The following is a 22643-nucleotide window of genomic DNA, read 5'->3' on the forward strand; positions in this document are numbered from 1 at the left end:
AGACTACAGGAGGTCATCTAGTCCAACCCCCTGCTCAAAGCAGGACTAACCTCAGCTATATCATCCCAGCGAGGGTTTTGTCAAGCTGCAGTTAAAAACCTCTAAAGATGGAGATTCCACCACCTCCCAAGGTAACCCATTCCAGTGCTTCACCACCCTCCTCGTGAAAAACTTTTTCCTAATGTCCAACCTAGACCTCCCACACTGCAACTTGAGACCGTTGCTCCTTGTTCTGTCATCTGCCACCACTGAGACCAGCCTAGCTCCATCCTCCCTGGAACCCCCTTTCAGGTAGTTAAAGGCCGTTATCAAATCCCCCCTCATTCTTCGCTTCTGCAGACTAAACAAGCCTAGTTCCTTCAGCCTCTCCTCATAAGTCCTGTGCTCCAGCCCCCTAATCATTTTGGTTGCCCTCCGCTGGACTCTCTCCAACTTCTCCACATCCTTTTTGTAGTGAGGGGCCCAAAACTGGACACAGTACTCCAAATGCGGCCTCACCAATGCCAAATAGAGGGGAATAATCACTTCCCGCGATCTGCTGGCAATGCTCCTACTAATGCAGCCCAATATGTCATTAGCCTTCTTGGCAACCAGGGTACACTGCTGACTCATACCCAGCTTCTTATCCACTGTTACCCCCAGGTCCTTTTCTGCACAACTGCTGCCCAGCTCATCGGTCCCCAGTCTGTAGCTGTTTATGGGATTTTTCTATCCTAAGTGCAGGACTCTGCACTTGTTCTTGTTGAACCTCATCAGATTTCTTTTGGCCCAATCCTCCAGTTTGTTTAGGTCCTTCTGTATCCTATCCTTACCTTCCAGGGTATCTACCACTACCCCCAGCTTAGTGTCATCTGCAAACTTGCTGAGGGTGCAATCTACCCCATCCTCCAGATCATTGATGAAGATGTTGAACAAAACTGGCCCCAGGACCGACCCCTGGGGCACTCCGCTTGTGACCAGCTGCCAGCTAGACATGGAGCCATTGATCACTACTCGTTGAGCCCTATCCTATGCTCTTCTTTCCTATCCTTGCTTATTAATGAATTCTACTGCAAATAGTGTATATTCCCCATTCAGCCCATTCATAAACCTAACTCCTGTATCTCCAGGCTTGCTGTGATAGACTGCTGTGCCCCACCATTTTCAAATAGGAAATACATATTTTCATGGAACAAAGCACTTCTTCTCTCCCCTAGACTAGCCCCTCCAATCCATCTATGAGGTTTCCCCAACACCACATCACTACCAGCTGGCTTCCCTGTGTTGTTCAACACTACAGCCTCACCCTTAAACTATTTATTATTATAATAGTGACTATTACAGAGGTCCCAAAAGAGGTTGGAACCTCATTATGCTATGTACAAAAACATAACAAAAGACAGTTCCTGATCCAAAGAGCTTATGTTCTAAATAGACAAGGCAGATAAAGGAAGTATCGTCATAATTCTTTTACAGAGGGGGAAATGAGGCACAAAGAGATTAAGTGACTTGCCCAAGATCACACACAAAGTCTGAGGTAAAGCCAGGAATTGAACCTAAATCTCCTGGGGTCCTGCTTAGTACCTTAACATAAAACCATCTGCCTTCTCTAGCCAAGCTACCCCTGGTCAGGCTCCAGTGGGACCTGCCATGTCTCTTACTGCAGTGAGAATGGAAGGCGAGCTCCCTTCAGACGTCCCAGTCCCTTTTCTTAAGCTGCTGCTACAGAAGCATGAAATCCTCCCCTCAGTCCTCAGGAGCTGCAAGCGTTTTCTTAAAGCTCATCGTCCTCAACGAAGAGCCTGATCTTGTCAAGCGATGGTGTCCTATGGAATGACCCAAAGGGCCTATGCTATAGCCCTCACTCAAGATGGAACTCCCACTAACGCTAATGAGGTTTGCTGGGGTAAGGACGACATCAGCTTGAACTCAGCTCCCGCTCCATGAGTCATTTTATTTTACTAGGCTACCCATGAAGACCTAGCACAGTAACTGATGTTAAGAGAACTTTTGACACACCAGCAGCAAATGGAGCAGAGTGTTTCCCATTAGCGGCTGAGAAAGTACTACTCCTGTAACTTCAACTGTGCAAGCTAATGAAGCTCAGGTTGTGGAAGTGGCTTTTGATGTGCAGATGTCTGAAGTCACTGTAGTTGTCAAAGGTGCCAATGCCATGTTAACAGAAGGGAATGCTCTGTTATGTCACCATAATAGAGTCTGGGTGAGGGCCCAGTAAGTCTAATGCTGTAATCATGTTTTGACAGTGCAAATATTTATTGTTCAGATACTAGTGTGTGACTGTAACAGTAACTAAAACAAGGATGTTCATCAGAGGAGAAACAAATCGGTTGCTGTAGTATCATCTCCATTAGAGGAAGCTACACCCCTCTACGTAAGTAAATAAATAGTGATAGTTGAATCATATCAATCGGAGATGGAAAAGACCTGTTCAGTCACCCCATCCAGCGCTCTGCCAGTCTGCAATTGTACCCTCAACGTAGTGGCATATGCTGACAAAAGTCAGGAAATTCAAAGCAGAAACTTGACATGACACCTTTGGCTCACACCAGCTGTGGAGGGAAAAAGCGTACAATGAGCCTGCCACCTTTAGGTCTGAATTTCATTCCTTCTCTTGGTTTGTCTCTCAACCTCAGGTCACATAATGGATGTTATTTATCCCAGACCCTAGATGAACCTGTCTCCTGGGTGTACACCCCCGGTTGGAAGAATATGATGGAGTGTTCCACTCTCATTGGTTTAGATGCAGTTCTTAAAAATACTGTTTACCAGACAGACCAGAAGCACCTCCAAAGAGTTGGTCTGGTTTACTGATTAAATACTTATTTATACATTTTTGTCATTTTATTTTTCAAAAGACAAAAAATGACTAGACTGTGTGACAGAGGAATCACTTTATGTACATTTATAAATGGAATGCTGGTTTTGTGTTAAATGAACATAAACAAAAAAAAATCTAATTTAAAAAAGATGAAGGGAATGGAACCATCTTGCATTCCTTTTTTATGCAAAACTCTCTAACTTCAATGGGAGTTTTGTGTGTGAAATGGCTGTAGGATTGAATTAAGAATAATCAATTCTAGGAGGTAATAGAAAAAGATTTATAAAGAAGATCCCCATGCAAACATCAGAACTTCAAGCTGAATCTTTATATATAATTTACAGACAGAGAACCAAGACCTGGAGCCACTCAGCACAGAATTTACTTCAGTGGGTGTTTTGGGTGATCAGAACACAGGCTGTGAATTCAGATTGGGATCTCTGAGTCTCCTGCTGGTACCTAACAGCTTACTGAAAAAAAATGACATAATCTGTGACATCAGCAATATTGTGTGTTAATGTCAGTTTTTAAAACTGTTTTCCTTCCTTATATGAGTAAGATAACTTTACGCATTAAAACATGCAAAGACTCAGTTCTGTATTCCTTGAACACACCACACTCCTTTGCCACTTAGGTATGCAGAGAATGCAGGAGATGGCCCTTAATGCTTAGTGTAAAATTCTGATTTCTAAGCAGCACTAGAAAATTGATTTACAGTCTGTGACATTGCGCTCCCACATTACCAGTGCCAGAGAAGATGTCCCTTTTCAGAAAAATGGTGGCCACCAGCAGGAGACCCAGCAATGCAGATTGTAATTAAAAAAAACAAACTTAATTCCAAATACAATTCACATTTTGTCCATGGTGGAAAGTGCATTCAGGACACTGCTCTGAAAAAAATGATTTTCAATTTAGATAACGCCTTTCACATCAAGCAATGCCCACAAAGCACTTTGTAATTCTACTGACCAAACATTTTATGCCATTTAATAGATTACCGTAGATAAAAACATGACATCAGTCACCTAAAATACTACCAACAGTTAATGACTAGACTTGGTCTCATCAAATAAACAGGAGGTTAGACAGAAAGTGGCCAAAGCTTAGTGGTGAAATATGTTTGGAAGAGTATCCCTGCATATGTTTTAGTGAAGAAAGAAACGTTTGCTCTGTGTAAAAGAAGTTGCAGCCTGTAGAGGATTTGTTATTAAGATATAAACTACAAGAGCCTTATATTGAAAGAGCTTTAACTGCAGTGACATGAAAAGGTTTAACACTACTAACAGACACTGTGGCTGGTACTATTGGATTTGTTGGTGTCACTGATGTTCAAGAAGTGTGGAACAGAGTCACCACTTTACCATTAGACAAAGTCTAAATCTGCACCTACTAATGTCAATAATGGAAGTGACACATCTGACTGCCTTGTAAATGGAAGCGAACATCCAGTTCTATAGTAATTTGTCACTGTACCAATAATAGGAGTTGAAGACCATTCTTATGCACGAGGGCAATTTCCACTAGTGTTCCTAACAGTCCCATATTAGGTATTTTTGTCAGGAAAAGGTCTAATTCCAGAACCGCAGGAGCAAAATGGGAATCACTGAGGGAAAGAGCCTCCATCTATAAACCTAGTTATGTGGCTTTTCACAATTCAACAAGTTCTGAACGCTGGTCCCATACAGGGACCACTAAATTTACATCAGCTGCAGAGAACTCATGAGAGAATAGAGGAGACAGGTTATTCTAGAGGTTAATGCAGTCGTCAGGCTTCTGGCTTCTATTCCCAGGTCTGCCCCAGACTTCATGAGGGACCTTGACAAGTTTCTTAACCTCTCCGTGCTGTCCCAACAGTAAAATGGAAAGAATAATCCCTACCGCACAGGGAGGGTTGAGGATTGATTTACTAATGTTTGTGAAGGCCTTTGAGATGCTCAGATGAAAATTGCTATAGAAGGGGAGAGTGTTTTATCAGACTGAGACTATATGCTGTTGTCCTTCTCTACATGTTACCTCTGTAACTGGAGTCAGTGGGAGTTGTGTGTGTGGAAATGGCTGTGCTGATGGGCAAGGGGGCTTCTATTTTGGATTTCATCAGGAGAGCAGTGTCTTGCACCATTGTTAATTTCTACGGTTCATAGCTGTTTTTATGGTCGGGGTGGGGTGGGGTGTGAAACGTGCATAAATACCAGCCATCGCCTTTGGTAAGCCCAGAATGGTGGATGTGCACACACGCCTGTGAATGCCTCTCAGTGGAAATATTACAAAGTTGCGGCTGTCTGGCTCTTTGTGTGGGCATGGCAGAACAAAGGGGTTGAGTCACAGGCCAGTCCTTCTACAGGACACCAGTTTGAAGAATTGCCCATGGAATGAAATGCTGTAATTGCTGCTTTGCTTTTCTCCCCCTCTTGGAGGAGGGGGCGCTTGCCAGAATGGAGGAGAAGTCAATGGCAGCATGACACCTTAGAGGTGGGAGTGGAGAGCACTGCAGAAAGGCAGGCCATCCACATGGCTGCTCCGAGCCAGGGGAATGTGTGTTTAGAAGGCCACACACGCCATCCACGTCATGGGTCTGCCATCCACCCCCTCCAGGCAGGGCTGTGACCACAGAAGAAAAGATGCCCTCAGCAACTTGGACAGTAAAATGCGTTGGCCGGGGGGTGGGGGTAACATGACCTTCTCATAGCGTGACCATGTTTTAAGGTGAGCAAAAGGCCACTGCGCTGGATGTTTTGGTGGGGTTAGAAATGCAGGTCCAGGCGAATTGTGACAGCTGGGGGAGGGAGAAAGAGAAAGCTGCTTACTCTTCTTCTGACATTTTTCTATACTTTTGGCTTCTGTTTTCCTCCCTTTCTTTACTTGCTTCTCTGCTCATTTGTCTTCTCCCTCTCCATCCTTCAATCCCTCCATGGTAGCTTCCCCTGGCTCGCTGCCACACTTATTCTGTCTCTCTCCAGCACAGTCACTCTTAGGTCTTTGGTCTGTGCCTTGCCACAGTCAGCGGTGCCACTAAACTCACCAACGGTAGCACGGCCCAGAGTCTCTAACTCGACCCAGACCTGTGTGGAGGAGCTCTGGCTCCTGAGGGGCTCTCCTTGGGAGGTTTCACGGATGGGGGAAGGCTGGCCAGCGACATGTGCCGGGCTTGGTAGGGAGTAGACGTGCGTGCATTCAGGCAGCCTGCTGCCAGTGTCACCACCAAGCCTGGCTGGCAGCTTCTTCAGGTGCCCAGGCTGTAGTGCTCACCAAAACCATGATCAGCCAATGTCTTGTGTAAAGCCACCATGGACCTGCTCCGGAAGCAGGGGCATCCTTGGCTTTAAAGGACACATGATTCAGTCCTCAACTATCCTGGTGATTGCTCCAGACACTGGTGAGCCTAGAGGGTCACAACAGGCCGGAGTAAACCCCCCTTCCCACAGGTTTGTACCATGCAGTCCTGTTAGACTGAATTGCAGCACCCAAAGGAGAAGAACGCTTAGCTGGTTTGCTGGGCGACTGGTGCCCCCTAAGCTCTGGCGGCTCCTCCTGAAACATCGCTGGGGCTTTGGGGGCGCTAAAGAAAACAGGATTAGACCGACATGCAGCCAGTGTGTTGTGACAGCCGGGAGACCTGAACCAAGCCATGGCCTGTGGTGTCCTGCCAGTGAGCTGCAGTGTGTGCAGCTGCACACCTGGCTAGTGAGAGCCACACACTGTGTGTGTCAGTGAATACACTCATGTGGGAAGGGGGCGAAATGATCTGCGGGCTGCTGCTGGCGGAGCCCCTGCGCCAGGAGAGGCAGGGTTGGGTCTAGTGCACACAACGTGCTTACATGAAAGGACGGGTCTGGTGCGGGCTGGGGCAGATGCCTGAAGTGCAGCTGCAATAACAAGCAGTGCAATGCAAACATCCCGGCCCTTGTGTTGTCGGTGTCTGTTCTCATCACCTCTTGGGGCAGGGCGGAGGCCTCCTGCTCGGGTTCAATACCCAGGGAACGAGCCCTGGGGGGCGGAGCCCCGCTCCTTCCTCCCCTGGGCCGTGCTATCAATTGTGCTACTTCCACGGGCAGATTCAGCTGAGCAGGCAATGCCCAGCTCCTCTCCCCCGCACATGAAACGTTACACGGCAAGGCAGCAGCGCAGCGCCCACAGCCCTGCCTGTGAGCGGGGAGCCGGCGAGGACTGGAGTCGATGGGGCCACCAAAGAGGGTTTCCACCGAAAGGTTTCCTCCCTCTCTCTCTCTCCATAAACGCGCACACCCCGTTCATACATCACACCCGCCCTCCATGTGCTCCCAGCTAGACACACGTCCCTCCTGCTCCCGCTCCCGCTCCCGCTCCGACTTACACACGTGGCTAAAAGCCAGGCTAGCCCCGAAGCTGGTTGGTATCATCTGCTAGGTACAGAGTGTGTTTAGTACTGGGCAGTGTATCCTCCGGGGGGCTGGGCACAGCTGGTCTCTGTTAACTACAACGCAAACACACTACAGCTGGCCAGGCAACGCCCCGTAGTAGGGCTGTGGGACCTTTACCGGGCAGATTTCTTGCCGTTGTATTGTCACCGTAAAGTCTTAGGATCTCAGGCGTAGGTCTTTGTATTTATGCTAGTGTATTTCCCCCCCCCCCCCCCAAAGAAAGACCGTAAAGAACTCAGTGAATTTGCCCGGAGCGAAGCATGCTAACCTTCAAACGGTGCCGGAGCAGAACGTGTCTACATGGCGCTGGGAATGAGTCACAGCAGCGTTCACACTCTTGCTAGCACGATTGCTGCGGCACAGGGGCTGTTATTTCTGTGGGCTAGTGGCGCTCAGCAGCTCCAGACTGGCTGCCCCTTTTAGGAGGCTGACGTCCGAGCCCCTCCGCCCGAGGCTGAAACTTAGCTTCACAGGGCCGCGTGGGGGCCTGAGCTTGTCCGGCGCTGTACATGCAACCTCACTAAACCCGTCCAGTGATCGCGCCTCCCAGATTGAGACACACCGATTTAACTCTCTGCTGTGCAAACTGGCCCTATGGCGGCCCGCAGGGTGGGCAGAGACAATCCCTCCCCTCCGGTGATGTTACCAAAGGGGTGGGATTTCCTAAACTCCTGGGGAAAAAATTCTGAGCATGCTGGGAAGTGTTTTTTTTTCAACCACAGCTCACTTTAAAAAAAAAAAAAGTATTTTCCCAGCCTCTAGCCCGTCTCCTCGCCTAACCAAAGAGTTTCCTCGTCATGGCTTGCTTCGTGACAAACCCTGGCAATCGGGCTAGGAACCAGTGGGGCATATTTTCAAAGCGGCATGCAGCCATTTGCATAGGCACGCTGCATGGATCTGCTCTGGGGCTTTAAATCCCCTGAGCCTAGGTACACAGTTATTGTTGTTTGTTGCTGAGAAGAGCCCACGGCGTGCTAGGTGCTGCACAAACTGAAAAGCAGCGGCAGGCCTTGGGCCAAAATGCATCCAAACTAAAGCGCAGGGGGAAAAAAGTAGTCAAAGACGACGCTTGGCAGCCAGGGAGCCCGGGCGGTGGGGATTGACCGCCTGTGAGTAAATGTAGCCACGTCAGTGCAAGTCTCATACGCGCAGTGCAGCCCTGGGCCACCGGCCGCAAGCTGCGCTTTGGGAGCTGCTGCCTAGGCCTTGATCTTCACTGGGAGCAGCAGCGGCACTGAGCGAGCCGGGGCCCCGGCAGATGAACACCGAGCACTGGGCAGGGCGCGGGCCACGCGTCTTGAGCCTTGTTTTCAGGGCGAGCAAGAGTCCGGCGGGTTCGTGGGAAGTTGGGCCGTGACAAACCCAAGCGCTCGCTCCCCTCCGCACCCGCTGACATTGCTGCTCCCCGCCGGGAAGATCAGGCAAGCGCGAAGTTTTACACCCGCTCCTCGGCGCTGGAGTTACGGGGGGCCGTTCCCTGCCTGCCCCATCGCCCCAGGCTGAGGAGAGGGGAGGCTGGCTGCTTCGCTTCCAGCGTGGAGAGAGCGCGGCACCGCCAGGCTGTCGCATGCAGCCGATCACCCGTGCGGTGAGTGTGACAGTCCTCAGCAGATCACAGTGCTCGGAGCAGGTTGGCCTCTCCAGCGGAGGAGCCTCTGGTCCTGGTGCCTGCCGGGGGCGTTTGGGGTTCTGGGCTGGCTGTCAGAGAGAGACATTATTGTTGTACTGTAACGAGTCTGATTAACATGCTCCTTACACTTTCTCTTAGTTTCCTCAGCGCCTAGCAACAGCAGACAAAGGCGGGGGATTGTCCTGGGCTCTGCGGGACGTGGGGCAGCCTTTGATCTGCCACCATTACAGTCAGACAGACCGACAGACACACAGACGCAGGCTGGCAGACTAGAAAGCCAGCAGCACCCTGAACATCTCTGTTTAAACAGCAGCGCTGCCCCCAGGCCCCAGCTCTCCCCTGCCCCGCCAGCGGGAATGGGCTGTGGGCTGGCCTAGCAGGGCCCTCGCACTGACTCCTGGGCTGCTTGGAACAGATTTGCCAGCAGCTCTGGATGGCAGGGCCCAGACTCCAGTAACTCGGGCCTTTCCCCACTGGAGGGGGGAGCTTCTCTCTAAGGCTGGCATCTTCCCTGCGGTGGGGCTGAATCTGTGCGCAGGGAAGCGCCACCCCAGCTCCTGGAGACCAGGGCTTCTGGACCCAGGGGTCGTGACCCAAAATGTGTCACAGGGGGCAGGAGAGGAGGGGGTTGGGTCCAGCCCCTGCGGGTGGGTTGGAGTCCGGCGGGGACTTGCAGCGCCCGCCCTGTGCGCACACCACCACAGCGGCCCCGGTGGGACTGGCTGCCGCTCCGCGCCAGGTGTTGTGACCCTGTGCACAGGGTCGGAGCGCGGCTCGGCTGGGGCCCCACCGTCCCTCTGGGAGGATGCTGGGTGCCGAGTGGGCCAAATCTGAAGCGCCTTGGGGCTGTGACCAGGCCAAACTGAGCGGCCCTGCAAGACCTAGAGCGGGTCAGAGCCCAGCCAGCTCCGGGGCCAGGCTCTGCGCTGCGGCACCGGGTGTGGTACTCGCACTTAGCACCGCCACGTGCCCGTGGCTAGCTGCGCTGCGCTGCGCGCTGCTTGCTAAGCCGGCTGGATTTTGCACTCCGGCTGATTTAGGACAGGCCGGCAAAGGTGCCGAGCAGCAGCGCCGGACCGCACTAACCTTTGCCCAAGTGGGGTCTTGCTGCTCGGCCTGGCGCACTAGGAGGGGCGCTGGAGGCCAGGCAGCCCCATCGCTAGGGCAGGGCAAACCCCGCACTGCCCACCTGCCCTCCGGCCGTCTGCTTGTCTCAGGCTGTGCCCAGGAAACGTCACCGGGCCTTGGTGAGCAGCCTGGGCCGTGAGTGCAGCTGCCGGGCTCGGCACTGCTGGGGGTGGCTCTGGCTCTGGCTGTCCCCCAAGGCCCTTCTGTTCAGGCTCCGCTACCCGCTTGCCCCAAGGTTTGCCCAACAAAACCGGCCCCAGATCTGTGCCGGCCCAGGGAGGAAACTCTGTTAAGAACTGGGCTCCTCCCTCTGCCCCAACCCAGCCCCCCAGGTCACTTCTCGGGGCTACTTCTTCTTTCTGTCCCTTCCAAAGGCATCGCCCCCCCAACCAGGGCAGTGCCCGTGTCCCGCAGTTACTGCTCCGCGGGGCTCCGGCCGCACCGGGCTGAAGTCACGGAGTCCGGGTTCGCGTCCCCGCCCGGGCGATCGTGAACCGCTCCACGGGCCGATCCGCGGGACGCCCCGGCCAGGATCTGCCCTTTGCAGCGTTTCTCGTTCGCTTTGTTTTCTCCCCTCCCGCCTTATGGATGCAGAAGCCTCATTTTTCCCTGGAGGCGGGGAACCCCCCAAACCCAATCTCATTCCCACGGCTACGCAATGGCCTCTCCTGCCCCGAGAGCTAGTCCCCTGCCCCTAGGAGAGGCGCTGAAACACCGCGGCGGTGGCGGTGCGGGGTCGGCACCAGGCCCTGGGGCAGGAGACGCCGAGCGGCAATCAGCGCTGCGGTGCCGGGGAGGAGCGACTCCGCTTTGTTCTAAGGCTCAGCGAAGTTGGCAAAGCCGCGTGTCCGCTCGGGCCGCTTCTCCGCCACGGCGAGGGCTCGGGCGGCAGCGAGGAGCCGACTGCTGTCGTGTGTGTAACTCAGCCCAGCACGGCCCGCGGGCGGAGCAGCAGGAACAGCCCCAATGCCTTTGGTGCACTAAGCCACCGTCTCTGCGGGGCGGGTTAGCAAAGCCAGCAACCAGGCCGTGGCGTTTAAGCGCCAAGTGCCAACCCTAGGCGGGGCGGTCTCGAAAGGGAGCCGGGACCAGCCCGACCAACGCGAAGGAAGCAGGAGCCCTGAGTGTTAATTCGGCGTCAGGTTCCTGCTCCGGATCACGGCGCCCGCGCCGCGCGTGGGAAAATCCCGCTTGAACCCCCCACCTCCCTCTCCGCACGAGCGCCGCGTTCACACCAATTCTCTGCACCTGGCAACCCGCAGCTCGGAGCCGCGTTTCTGAGCTGAAATAAACCCAAAGCCCAAAGCCTTGCACGCTGCGGATCCCGCCCCTCTGGGGCTCCCCTCCCGCCTTCGGGGGGCAGAAGCAAAGACTCGGCTAAAGAATCGCTGGAACCTGCAAAAGAAAAGTGCGCGCTAGCACCCGGGGCAGCCGGCTGGTGTGAGAAGGGCTCAGTTCCCACCTGTCCCTGCCCCCCCTGACACCAGAGCTGGGCATGACTGCTTCACTTCCCCCGACATTGCAGCGCGGAACACGCCGAGGCAGGGCTGCACTGCCCAGTCCCGGCACAAGCCCCGCAATCACAAACCCATTAGGTGCCCCTCGCTAGCATTAATATGCACAAAACCCCGCTGCTAATCTGCTAAGCGCTTTTGTTTCATCAATTGCCTTCCGAGCGCAAGGCAGAAAAACGGAAAACCCTTAAAGCTTCCTCAAGTAAACGGAGCCAAAGCAAAGCGGATTGTCTATAACGAGAAACCCCCTTTACAAAGCTAACTGGAAGCCGGATTTGCCTGGGGGATTGCGGGGGGGGACATCAGCAAAACTGAAGCGGCAGTCAGTTTGCAGAGATACAGCAGAAAGCCGCGGCAAGACTTGCAGAGTGTTTCTCGGGAGCTGTGGCATGAAACGAAGTTACTCAGAGAATCAGCCCCAGAGCAGCAGATGGTGGCTGAACAGCTGCGGGGGACTGCGGTATTTCAGTAAGAAGTGAGGGCCAAGGACTTGACACGGCAATCCATCGGCAGGCGGCTGTGTGCGGTGCTGCACAACGCCCCGGCTGGTTTCACGGGCGTGCACTTACGGAAAGCGCGGGGCCGGTTTCCCAGCCATTGCCACTGGCCCACGAGTGTGTTGAGCTGCTCCTCTGGCTAATACAATTAGCTTGTCACAGATTGTCATTACGACTTCAGTAAAACAATGAAGACATTATTTCTGATCCCCCACCGGCGAGGTATTAGGGGAATAAAACAATCTACACCACACGGGTCCTATTGAGATTAATGAAAAAATTATGCAAACGGGGGGGGGGGGGGGAGAAATCTCATTTGCATTTTCCTGGGCCCGGGCTCTGCAGCCCGCGCTGCATTTTGCACCTGATGATTTATTAACGTAATCTGCGGTGATCAGCACCGATGTCCGCCACTCAATCTTGTCCCAGCTCATTTTCTAAGTAATTGCTTCTCATTAGTTTTGATAATGTTTTAATAGTATTACCCAGACCGTAGCCCGCCAAGAGTGACTAGCGAGGGGCCGGCCAGAGGGGGCCGCTCGGCGGAATGGAGGCAGGTAGTCGTTAATTAAGCAGATTAGCCTCCAGCGCCTGGCGCTGTAACAGCTCAGCCCGCACAAAGGGGGGGAATCCCGAGAGCTGCGAGCGGCCTTTGCTGTTGGGACCAAAACATCGCCGCCCCAGAGCTGCCCCGCCGCCCCTCTCCTCGGGGGGGCGCTCTTAGCCCCTGGGGGACGGACTCGCTGCCTGCGCCCAGGGAACCTGCGCCGCTCCGCCGGCCCTTGGCGCCCGGAGGCTGCAGCGGGGGCTAGGTTATGGGGGGTGAGCGGAGAAAAGAGCGAGTCAGCCCGGAGCGGGGAGTGTCCGGCCCGGGGCTGGAGACGCAGCGGGATCAGCGCCGGGGAGCGGAGCGGAGCAGAGCAGAGGGCTCCCATCCCAGCGCCCGGCCTCCCCTGGCCGGGCCCTATCACCTCCCAGCCAGCGCGCTGGCTGCAGCCCGGACCTTGATCTCCACCGGCCCGGGCTAGAACCTCCCTTGGGTGTCACCCACAGCGGCCCCTTCCCAGCCCCCGGCCAGGCTCCAGGCCGCTCCTGGCCGCACCTTTCAGCGATTGCCAAGCCCCGGCTCCAGGGCAAGGTGCCGGTGCTCCTGGCTACTGCGCTGGGGAGATCAGCATCGGGCCGTGTCCTCGGGCGACACGGAGCCTTGGCTAGTAACCAGCCAGCCGGGAGGGGGGGGCTCCTGCCCGCCTTCCACAGCAGAGCCCTAGCCCGCCACCCCGGCCGGCCGGGACAAGTGCGGGCCCCACTCAGCGTTGCCTCTGGCCCGGGAGGGCGTCCTGGGCGAGGGCCTTTGGCCTGACTGATCCCGGCAGGTTTTGGAGGGGAGGCCCCGGCCGGGGGTGTGGGTGTGGGTGGGGGACGTTTCTCCCGAGCGCAGCGGGACCTTGCTGCCACCCACCCCGAATCACTCCTGCTCAGTCAGTCCCGGCCCGGGTCGGCCGCGGCTGGGCCTGGCGCTTCCCTTCCCCGATCGGGCCGGGGTGCAGGGCAGCGGGGCGCGTGGAGAGCGGCCTGGGCTTGTTCTGGCATCTTCGCCTCCTCCCACCCACTGGCTCCTGCGCCCCCTCCCCGGGCACGACATGGGGCACTGAGCGATCAGAGCCGGGCCCCGGGCGCTGTGTTCCCCGGCGATCTTGCACCACCCCTCAGTTGCTTAAACGCCAGCAAGACATTTCAAGACGCGTGTGTGTGTGTAAAGTTGCTGGGTGCAGGAAAAAGCCCCGAGCACAAGAGAGGAATAAGCAACTGTGACCGTCCACTCCGTCAGGAAAGGGGCGATGGCGGCGGTGACAAATGAAACTCCAAACAACTGTTTTCTGTTTACACGTTTAAATAAACAGAACAGCCTTCCCCGCGGTGTGTGTCTAAGTGCAGCAGCATTGCTGCTGGGTAGGTCATGAAAAGGGTGCTGCAGCGTCTAAAACTTCCCATTCTGGTAATTTCTGAAAGAACAGTCGGTCATAGTCTGGACACAAAAGCTCATGATTTAATGAGGAACAGAAACAAAATCTCTGATTGTTGGTGTTTCAAACTTCATTGGCGTCCTCTGGCAACCACAAGTTGATCCTCTGCAGCTTCAATACCCTTTAGCTTTCGATATAAGAGTACATGCTGAATAGAGAACAATGGCCGGTTGTTATGTTTATTTACCCTTACTACAAGCTGGGTTAACCTCTTCAAAACAGTTTCACTAAGCCCGTTAACCACACGGCCCAGCTGACCTGGAGCAGTATCTCTAATGTGATGCAAATCGGACTCCAGACCATATGCACGAGTTCTGCGGTATTGTGTCTCCGAAAACGCGACAAGTTTATTGCCGTCCAGCCCGGCCCGGTCTTCAGGCGCGAAGGGGCTGAATAGCAACCACTTCAAACAGAAGAAGTCAAGAGGCTGCATTATTGCCCATTCATTGTTTAATCGCGGTTGTACATTTAGAGGAGAGGGAGACAAGCCCACACAGGGGAATGATTTTCATCAGCACGATTTCAGCGGTTTCAGAATTATGCAAGGGTTTGCCCTGAGAAAGGGACCTCTCAACCCGGGGCGAACATCGTGGGGGCGGGGACAGGGGAAGCACAGACAAAAACCAGCAGCATTTGACCTGCTTTTTCTCTGTCGTTGGTCACTTCCGAAGAGCTCACAGCCCAGATCTCGCCGCTGTCCTCCAGTGACGTCACAGCCCGGTGCTGGCAGCAGTCATTGTGACGTCACACAGCCAGCAATGTGACCTCACTCCAGGAGCACAGGGGCGGCGCTGCAGCCAGCCTTCGTTTCAAACGTAAATTGTTGTCGCAAACGAGCAGGGCTTGCAAGAACAATGACGTCAGAGCGGAGCGCTGGAAGCTGCGTTTTGCTTAACTGGGATGAATTTGATTTGTTTCCGAAGCATGATCGTCCTCCTTTAAAACCGCTTCTCTGCCCGCATGGTGGGAGCTTCGTTTAACAGATCATTTGTTCTTGATGGCTGTGGCAAGCGTCACAATGTTCTGGGCCTGCTTCAGTAATGGCATGTCTATCATACTCCCCTGGAAAGTAAAGGCTCCCTGGAAAACAGAGAATACAAACTTCCTCAAAGAACCTTTACAATTATAGGTTGCTTTGTTTGTTGGGTTTTTTTTTTTTTACATCCATCTGTAAAACAAGAAACCTTAGCTCCCATGTGAATCAAACTGATTCTTCTTGTATAGCCTTCAGAAAGAGCCAAACTAAACAATAAAAGGCAAATTTTACCCCCCCCCCCCCAAAAAGGGGGGGAGTTCAATGTTCACAGGAGGAGAAAAACCACACACACACACCAAAAATTATATCGCATTGTGCCGGAAAGAGCCTATGTATTTAACCCCCAATCAGAAAAACAGGTCTAGAGCCTAAAGCACCCATCTACTGAGACAGGTGAGTTTCAGGGCACGCAGCCGATTAGCACAGAAAATACTGTCGACCTGGGAAAATAACCCTGACTAGCTCTAAAAGAAGTGGAAGCTCGGTACAAGGAGACAAACCAACAGCACAGAATTGGGCCCCATTTACAGAACTCAGACCATCCTCGCTCATCACACAAAAGCGAGCTGGAACTGCTAAGGACCCCAGCCTACATTCTGCGACGCTTTCGATTAGATGATTTCTAACTAATGCTATTCTAGTCATTCTTTCCCTGGCCTGGCTATGACAAATAGTAATACCAACACCTGGCACCCTTCACTTTACAGTTCTCGAAGGGCAGCATGACAATACTGTGCACCTGTATAGCAATATTCTCCAGAGGTAGAACTCAGAGCTAGTTACAAGTGTGGGGAAGTATTATCATCCTTTGTAAATGGGGAAACTGAAACAGAGGTCTTGGCCACTCGACTTTGTAGGGGAAAATCTCCTAGTTAGAACTCCATAGGTAGGACCGTTGCCATGCAGGGCCTTGCGCTGCCATTCCAGAGCTGCTGGCATTGCTCCATTTCTCAGATGCTCTTGTCCCATATGGCAAGTAGATTATGTGCATGTTCAGAAAATGGATTTTGAGTATAACTGCAAATTCTGTTGCATTAACATCCCTCCGCCAATATTTCTAACGATGTAGAGCACAATTTGACTATTGTGCATTACTGGAGAATTTATGTGAGACACCAAGAGCCTCTGAACAGTGACTATCCAAGAGTCAGAGTAGATTTTTGTGTAGCTTTTCATTTTGATCAGTACTTAGCTCATGTAACACACTTAGTGTTAATAGAGATGCACAAGCTCTAGTTACATCTCAAGTGAAGGAAACATCTTGTATTAAAAAGCCCCAAACCTGATCCCCACCCCTCTTCGGATGTTTTAATCGACTTTTCATTTTATTAAACCCATCAGTAAACTCTAACATTTTGTGTTGAAGAAATAGGATTTTGAAGCTAAAATTTTTGCAGCAAGACAGCCCAAGTGATATTGCAGGAATCCTGCTTCCTGCATCCCTCAAAGGCACTTTTGACATTTTTCAGAATAGACAAAATGAGCTAGCAGGGTTTTTGTTATTATTTCTGACTTCTACAGTGGTCAAAAGTGAGCTATTTTATACAACAAACAAAAGGATGTGGCCCCTTTCAAGAAGAATTTACATTTAAAGGCTCTGATCCCGCATTGTGTGTGTTTGGGGAGGTGCTGCATCCACTTGGAGCCCCGGGGAAATCAACATAGGACAGTGGGCTCATTTTAGATTTGACTAACAAGCGAAACAACAGGGAGGAACTAGAGTGAGGAAGACATTTTTGTTTGGTTGTTTGGGGGCAGCCATGGGACTTGAGGGTGGGACGAACTAATGTTTATTTTTTTATTTTAAATAGCTCATCAAATTATAACATGAAATAAAATTTCATCTTTAGACATAGTCACATACAATTTATTATCATTGGATAAGTGTACACTCAACCAATTTTTGAAGTCACTATTTCTATTCTATTCTATTCTATTCTATGTTTCATACGCTGCACATCATCCTGGAATTTTAGCAAAGCTTGGTGAATAATAGGCTGATGGTGGTGACATCATCATTCAAATCAAACTGATATTCAGATGACAAATACTTCACATTTGTCTTATTGTTTACAAATTGACTGGATCTCCATAGGTCCTATATAAATAATAACAAATCTTCCTATTAACAACATTGCAGCCATTTACAGCTACTTTATTAGCTATTTAAAAAAGAATATACTTAGATAACCATAACTTAAGTTTGTCAACTGTTGAAAGTAGGAATTAGGAATGAAGCAAACATTTTAAGACTTACAATTTATTATTTAACTACTTGTTCAGCATAATGCTGTCAGGTGGTTGAGGTACTAATTGATGCAAAATATATTTTTGTTAAATAATAGCATATATTACAGCTGTATCTCTTTTGCTATAAGAAATCAGTTTAGGAGTAATTTGGAAAAAAGTCAGCATTCCAAGTATTGATTCACATGTAGCCTAACGGTGATAATTGGATTTACACTATGCACTCTTTTAGAAGGCATCAATTTAGTAAACAGCACATTTGTCCTGTTATCACTAAGATAATAGGATAGAGGTTTAAAAAGGGAAAACAAGAAAATAGCACAGATGCACATGAAAACAGGACAGCTTTAGGTGTGTAGCAGGTCTCTGTTCTATGTGCATTGGTAACGTTGATGATATCAATCAGAATTCTACACATACATCCAGAGGAAAATGTCTGTTTTTCCAATATTAAGTGAGAGCAGAAGCAAGCTGGTTTCTTTATTTATTCAATCTGAGGTTTAATTTCTTCCTGTTAATTTGCAACAGTGAGCTAAAATCCAGAAAAAGCAACCAATTTTGCTACCACTGAAAATATTATATTCACCATAGTTCTTTCCACCTCCAGTTTTCTGCAGGTCAGCAATACCAGTAATTATAGTATTACCCTACATTCTCCTTTCTAATTCCACTAGATGGAATTTGCCTTTAAAAAAAAATTCTTTTGATTTCCCTTTATATTAAGATAAAGAAAACAAGATTTTTAATAAACACCATTAACTTCAGGGATTCATTTAGTCCCACATCTAAATTTTCTTACTGGCAAGCATTCCTAATAAGATCACATTTCTAGCTTCTACTTAATTTTCTAGTAGTTAAAATGCTTTATCAGAATACAATTCTTAATTCAAATTTCAGCAAGAATTAAAATATCCTTTAATGATTGGTGACAAGTGGGGCTTCAGATTGCTTGTGTTCTACATTACGTTCCATACCCTCCACAGAGCCAGAATAAGCCATTCAGTCTTTTCCAGTATCTGGGTGAGATAAATTTATAATTTTAAGCATAAAAAGCTCCCACAAGGTCATTTAGTGATAGCAATGGGGCAAACCTTTAATGTCTGGAGATTCAGTGTAGATGTCTCTTGGAATTTGAGCATTTCTCCTTCTTTTCCCCTTCAATAGCCTTCCGAGTCCTCCCTTTCTCTTTTTCCCTCCAATAGCATCCCCTAATCCCTTATTCTCTATCTTTCCACTCTGTCCTCTCCTTTCAACAACCCTGCAGTAGGATCCTTCCTTCTTGCCCAACACATGATGTGCCCTTCCCATTGTAGGGCTCAGCAACATTTATGCTGAGCTACCTCTAAATTCAAATTATAGATGCATCTGGGCATTGGAGACTTGATGCCAGCAGCAACAGGAGCATAGCAGACTGGCTAACAGAGTTGCTGGGACAAGTAACAGGATCTTCCAAAATAAGGGAGCAAATCCTCAGCTGGTGAGGTGTGGGGTAGTCATAGTGTGGGATCCATAGAATCTTGGAAGGACAGAGCTGGGGACTACAGTAGCAGTTACAGTTGTGTAATGGGTTGGAACCACAGCCTTTTTGAGGAGTGGGTGTCATTGGGAGCCCAAGACCTATTGGTAACTCACAGACAATATGTAGTTTTGTTTAAGCAATTCATAGAAATGAGATGCCAGTTTAAGGCACAAGGAACTCAAAGCAGTATGGTGACTTCCACTGGAGATTTCAGGTATTTGTTTTATATACTTAAAAATTCAGGGCCTAATTCTCCTCTCACACCAGTATGGAGTTACACGGAGAAAAACTGATCAGAGAGGAGAACCAGACCTTCAAGTGTATGCTTTTAAAATGTATACCTGTACATCTCTTGCACTTTTTTAGGGACAGAACTACAGCCCTGTTGGGTGGGCTTACTACTGATACAGCATCCTTGATGTACATGGTGCTTTATAGATGGATAAGATAAGGTTCCTAACCCGAAAAGATTACCATGCAAGGGCTAGACTGCATGTTTTAACACTGCCCTGAATGCAATAACTGCAAACGCTGGTGGCCCTTTCTCTGGCTACGTGAGAAGAGGGAGAAGGATGAAATGACTCCTTGCTCCTTCCTCCTCCTGAGCACCCATGCAAGAGCCAGTCACCATCTGGCCCTACATTTGTTCAATATTCCTGCAAACATCACAACAGGGACCTTGAACTTTCCACAATATCACAGAAACTAGGGCCTAAAAAAGTGAGCCCAACTGCAGGTAAGGTAAACACATGGGCAATTCCAGTTCCAGCACGTAGAGAAAGTCCATTGTTTCCTTTCAGGAAGGAAATCTTCCTCTTGCTCTTTTTCCTGTTTCTGAGAAGCTAACAGACATTTTCAGCTTGCTTTCACAAGCCTGGCAGCTTTTCTGTTTTCATACTTGTGCCATCTTCTTAGTTTTTATGGTTCTCTCTTAGTCCCAGTTTATAAATTTCCTCTTTTTCTTATAAATTTTTCCATTGGAAATTTACTGAAATGTTCCCATTCCCTCTCTGAAATTTATTGCCATGTCCTTTCAACCAATCCTGATGCGAGGGTTAAAACTGGTGATGTTACACTTCCATTTTACCATTGGAAAATGTCACATCACAGGTGGCACTACTTTGACTCGACACCCAACACATGCTTGATCCTACAGTTTGCATTTGCTGATTAGACATACTATGTACTAGACTTGCTCACGCTTAGAAGAGTTTTTATGAAGTGTAGAGAAGCCCTGTGAAACACAGTTTGGTAAGCTCAGAAGTTTTTTGGGTGTGGATGTAGGGAAGCAACAATGCTGGCAGGTCTGGCTTAATACTTCCCAACTGGCAAGCTAAGAATGTAACACAAACTATTGTCTTAGATTGGGCTTTCAGCAAAATGGCTCACTTCCTTGGCTCACTCCCACTTCTTGGTCTCCTTTTCTTTGGCTCTCCCAGCTCTACAACCTGGGAGCCAACCTAGGATTTCCTGATTATCCAAACCTCACTTATTGGAGAGCTGATGTGATTCTTTAAGTATAAGTTATATTTAATAACATCTGTGGAAAGCAAAGTGTGCCTAAAATTTCAGTAAATTGGTCCCCAGAATATTTCCTGTAAATCTTACTCTGGAATAGGAGGAAGGGAAAAAAAATAGCAACAGAAATGGATGGTCATGCTCATCCTGCCAAGATCAGATCATGAATGATTGTGAAATGATGGCCCTATGAAAGTTCTATGATCTGCACATTATAAACAAATATTCTATTTCTGTCCAAAGTATTTAAATAGGAGAGTCATGGTAGCAATGTATTTTACAGGATTACCCAAAAGTCTTGTGGCCAGAAGTTGGAGAAATGTGGTTGGCTACAAATTTTAGGTTGGGTCATATGATCATTTTGACTTTCCTGTATTGCGTCCATTTCAAACTATACAGCATATATTATATTTTCATTATAAAAAACTCTCATTAGAGTAACAACATTCTGAATGTCCTAAAGGTGTAGTGTTACAAAAAATGGGACAACTCTGCTTTTATCACATGGAAGTTGCAGGAGTTTCTGCATCTTTCTGGGATGACCAGCTGGGAAAGCAGATCTTGGGGGAGGGGTTACATATGTTCCCCTTTCCCAAAGGTGGAGTCTCTGACTCTGCTCAGCCTGCATGCTGTACGTGGCAATCAGGCACCAGGAAATGTCAGGGAGGCAAAGAGTATAGGCAGCTGTCCCTTGATGTCCCACTCCTGGGGAATGGAGGTGGTTTGTCCCTAACAGACTGGCAACTGGGGAAAGACTGCATGACTCTGCATGTCCCAAAGATATCTCCTTTACTGACAGGTCTATAACAGAGCTCAGACAAAGAGAGTAAGGGGGCTACTTCCCTCTCTCCCTACCTACTGGAACTGCACAGAGGTTGAAGTAATTAAGTTCTGTGCAATCCCAGATGTACAGGGGGATGGACAAGGTTATGGATACATACAGGGCTGCTTGGGTGGGAACAGGGAGATTATTTATATGGGGTCCCTGTTTCCTGAGAAGCTCCACAACTCATGCCTGCAAAGCAGGTATATTCCCCTCTTCATATTTTTTTACCCCAGGCCAAGGTTCCTAGACTGCATCATGCAAAGCCAGTGCTACAGAGCCTGTTGGAACTTATGTGCCCCATATCACTCAGTAAATTGGGCCCACATTTGGACCCAATGAATTTATAATGAAGTTTTATCTATTCTCTCAAATAGATAAAATATTTTTAAAACATACAGTAATTTATGTGACAAGTATGCAGTGGCAAGTGGGGTCTTAGTGGATCTACTTTAGTATTCAGCGCTATCCCAAAGTGACTGATGGAGTGCAGAGTACACTCAGCAAACACCAAAGGGAAACAAAGCTAGAAAGGAATTTTTAAAAAGAGTGATTTAATTGTAGCAAGTTCTCAGAGGAGAACAACAAAAATGATAAAATTTGGAAAATAAAGCCTCTGAAAAAAGAATTGAGCATGGTCAGTCAAAAAATAATACAGAGACAAAAGTGACAGACTACAAATAGGCAGAGGATATTATAAAGAGGACAGAGAGCAATTATTCTCACTATCTGAGGTCAAAACAAAAAGGAATCAGGTTTATGCAGCAGGAGGACAATTTAAATGACATTTTAGGGCAAACTAACGGAATAGACTGTCAAGAGGCTGTGGAATTGCCATCAGAGCTATTCAGGACTAAACTTTACCACACATCAGTTTGACATCAGGTTTGATGTTTGTTCTTGTCAGGACAGAGAAGACATAGACGTGAGTTGATATCAGTGGTTTCTAAGAAAGAATAATGTACAATTGGTAGGTCATTCTACTGGTAGTCTAGTGGGACACTATAATCATGTTGTTCTTGAACACTGGTACAGTGGCTTCTAGATATTCTGTCTCTATATGTCATCTTCAAAGGTTTCCTTAACTTGTGACAAATGAAATATATGGAGTAGCATAAAGAGATCCAGTGGTCGTCCATCACATTCCAAGACCAAAATATTTCCGCATAGAAAGCTTCAGACTTATGTTCTTAGAGAGGTGAAAGTTTTCTTCTCTACCACAATAACATCTAAGAAATTTTATCCTATAAAATGCTTTTGTGTGGTAAATAGCTTGGTAAATTCAGATTCAGACCCCATAGAAACATCATCAAAATTTTCTCACTGTCAGAAATACTCATCACTTTGTGCAAGTTAGTTTGACTGGATCCAGAGTGGATTGCCATTCTGTTGAGAGCATATCAGTATCTGAAGGGGACAAACATCCTCTGTGGTTCAGTTCAATCAGTTTTGCTTGTTGACGTCCTAGAGGAACTTTGGCAAATAACTG

At 49.2% G+C, this 22643-nt stretch overlaps 1 protein-coding gene across 5 annotated transcripts in view; it reads right to left on the bottom strand.

Moving 5' to 3' along the window:
• Positions 1-22643, bottom strand: part of CLYBL (citramalyl-CoA lyase) — a 242967-nt gene that overhangs the window by 10220 nt on the left and 210104 nt on the right. For 2 of the 5 annotated variants that reach the window (XM_067536787.1, XM_067536786.1), the window contains one exon: positions 14475-15091. The exons of the other annotated variants lie outside the window; for them this stretch is intronic. In XM_067536787.1, coding sequence (XP_067392888.1) covers positions 14996-15091 — 96 coding nt within the window. In that variant the 3' untranslated portion in view covers positions 14475-14995. Of the gene's footprint in view, positions 1-14474; positions 15092-22643 lie in introns of those variants that run through there. 5 annotated transcript variants of the gene reach the window in all.

This window comes from Emydura macquarii, unplaced genomic scaffold (genome assembly GCF_026122565.2).
Source record: "Emydura macquarii macquarii isolate MOO-44397 ecotype Brisbane River unplaced genomic scaffold, CSIRO-AGI_Emac_v2 contig_3671, whole genome shotgun sequence".
Classification (NCBI taxonomy): domain Eukaryota; kingdom Metazoa; phylum Chordata; order Testudines; family Chelidae; genus Emydura; species Emydura macquarii.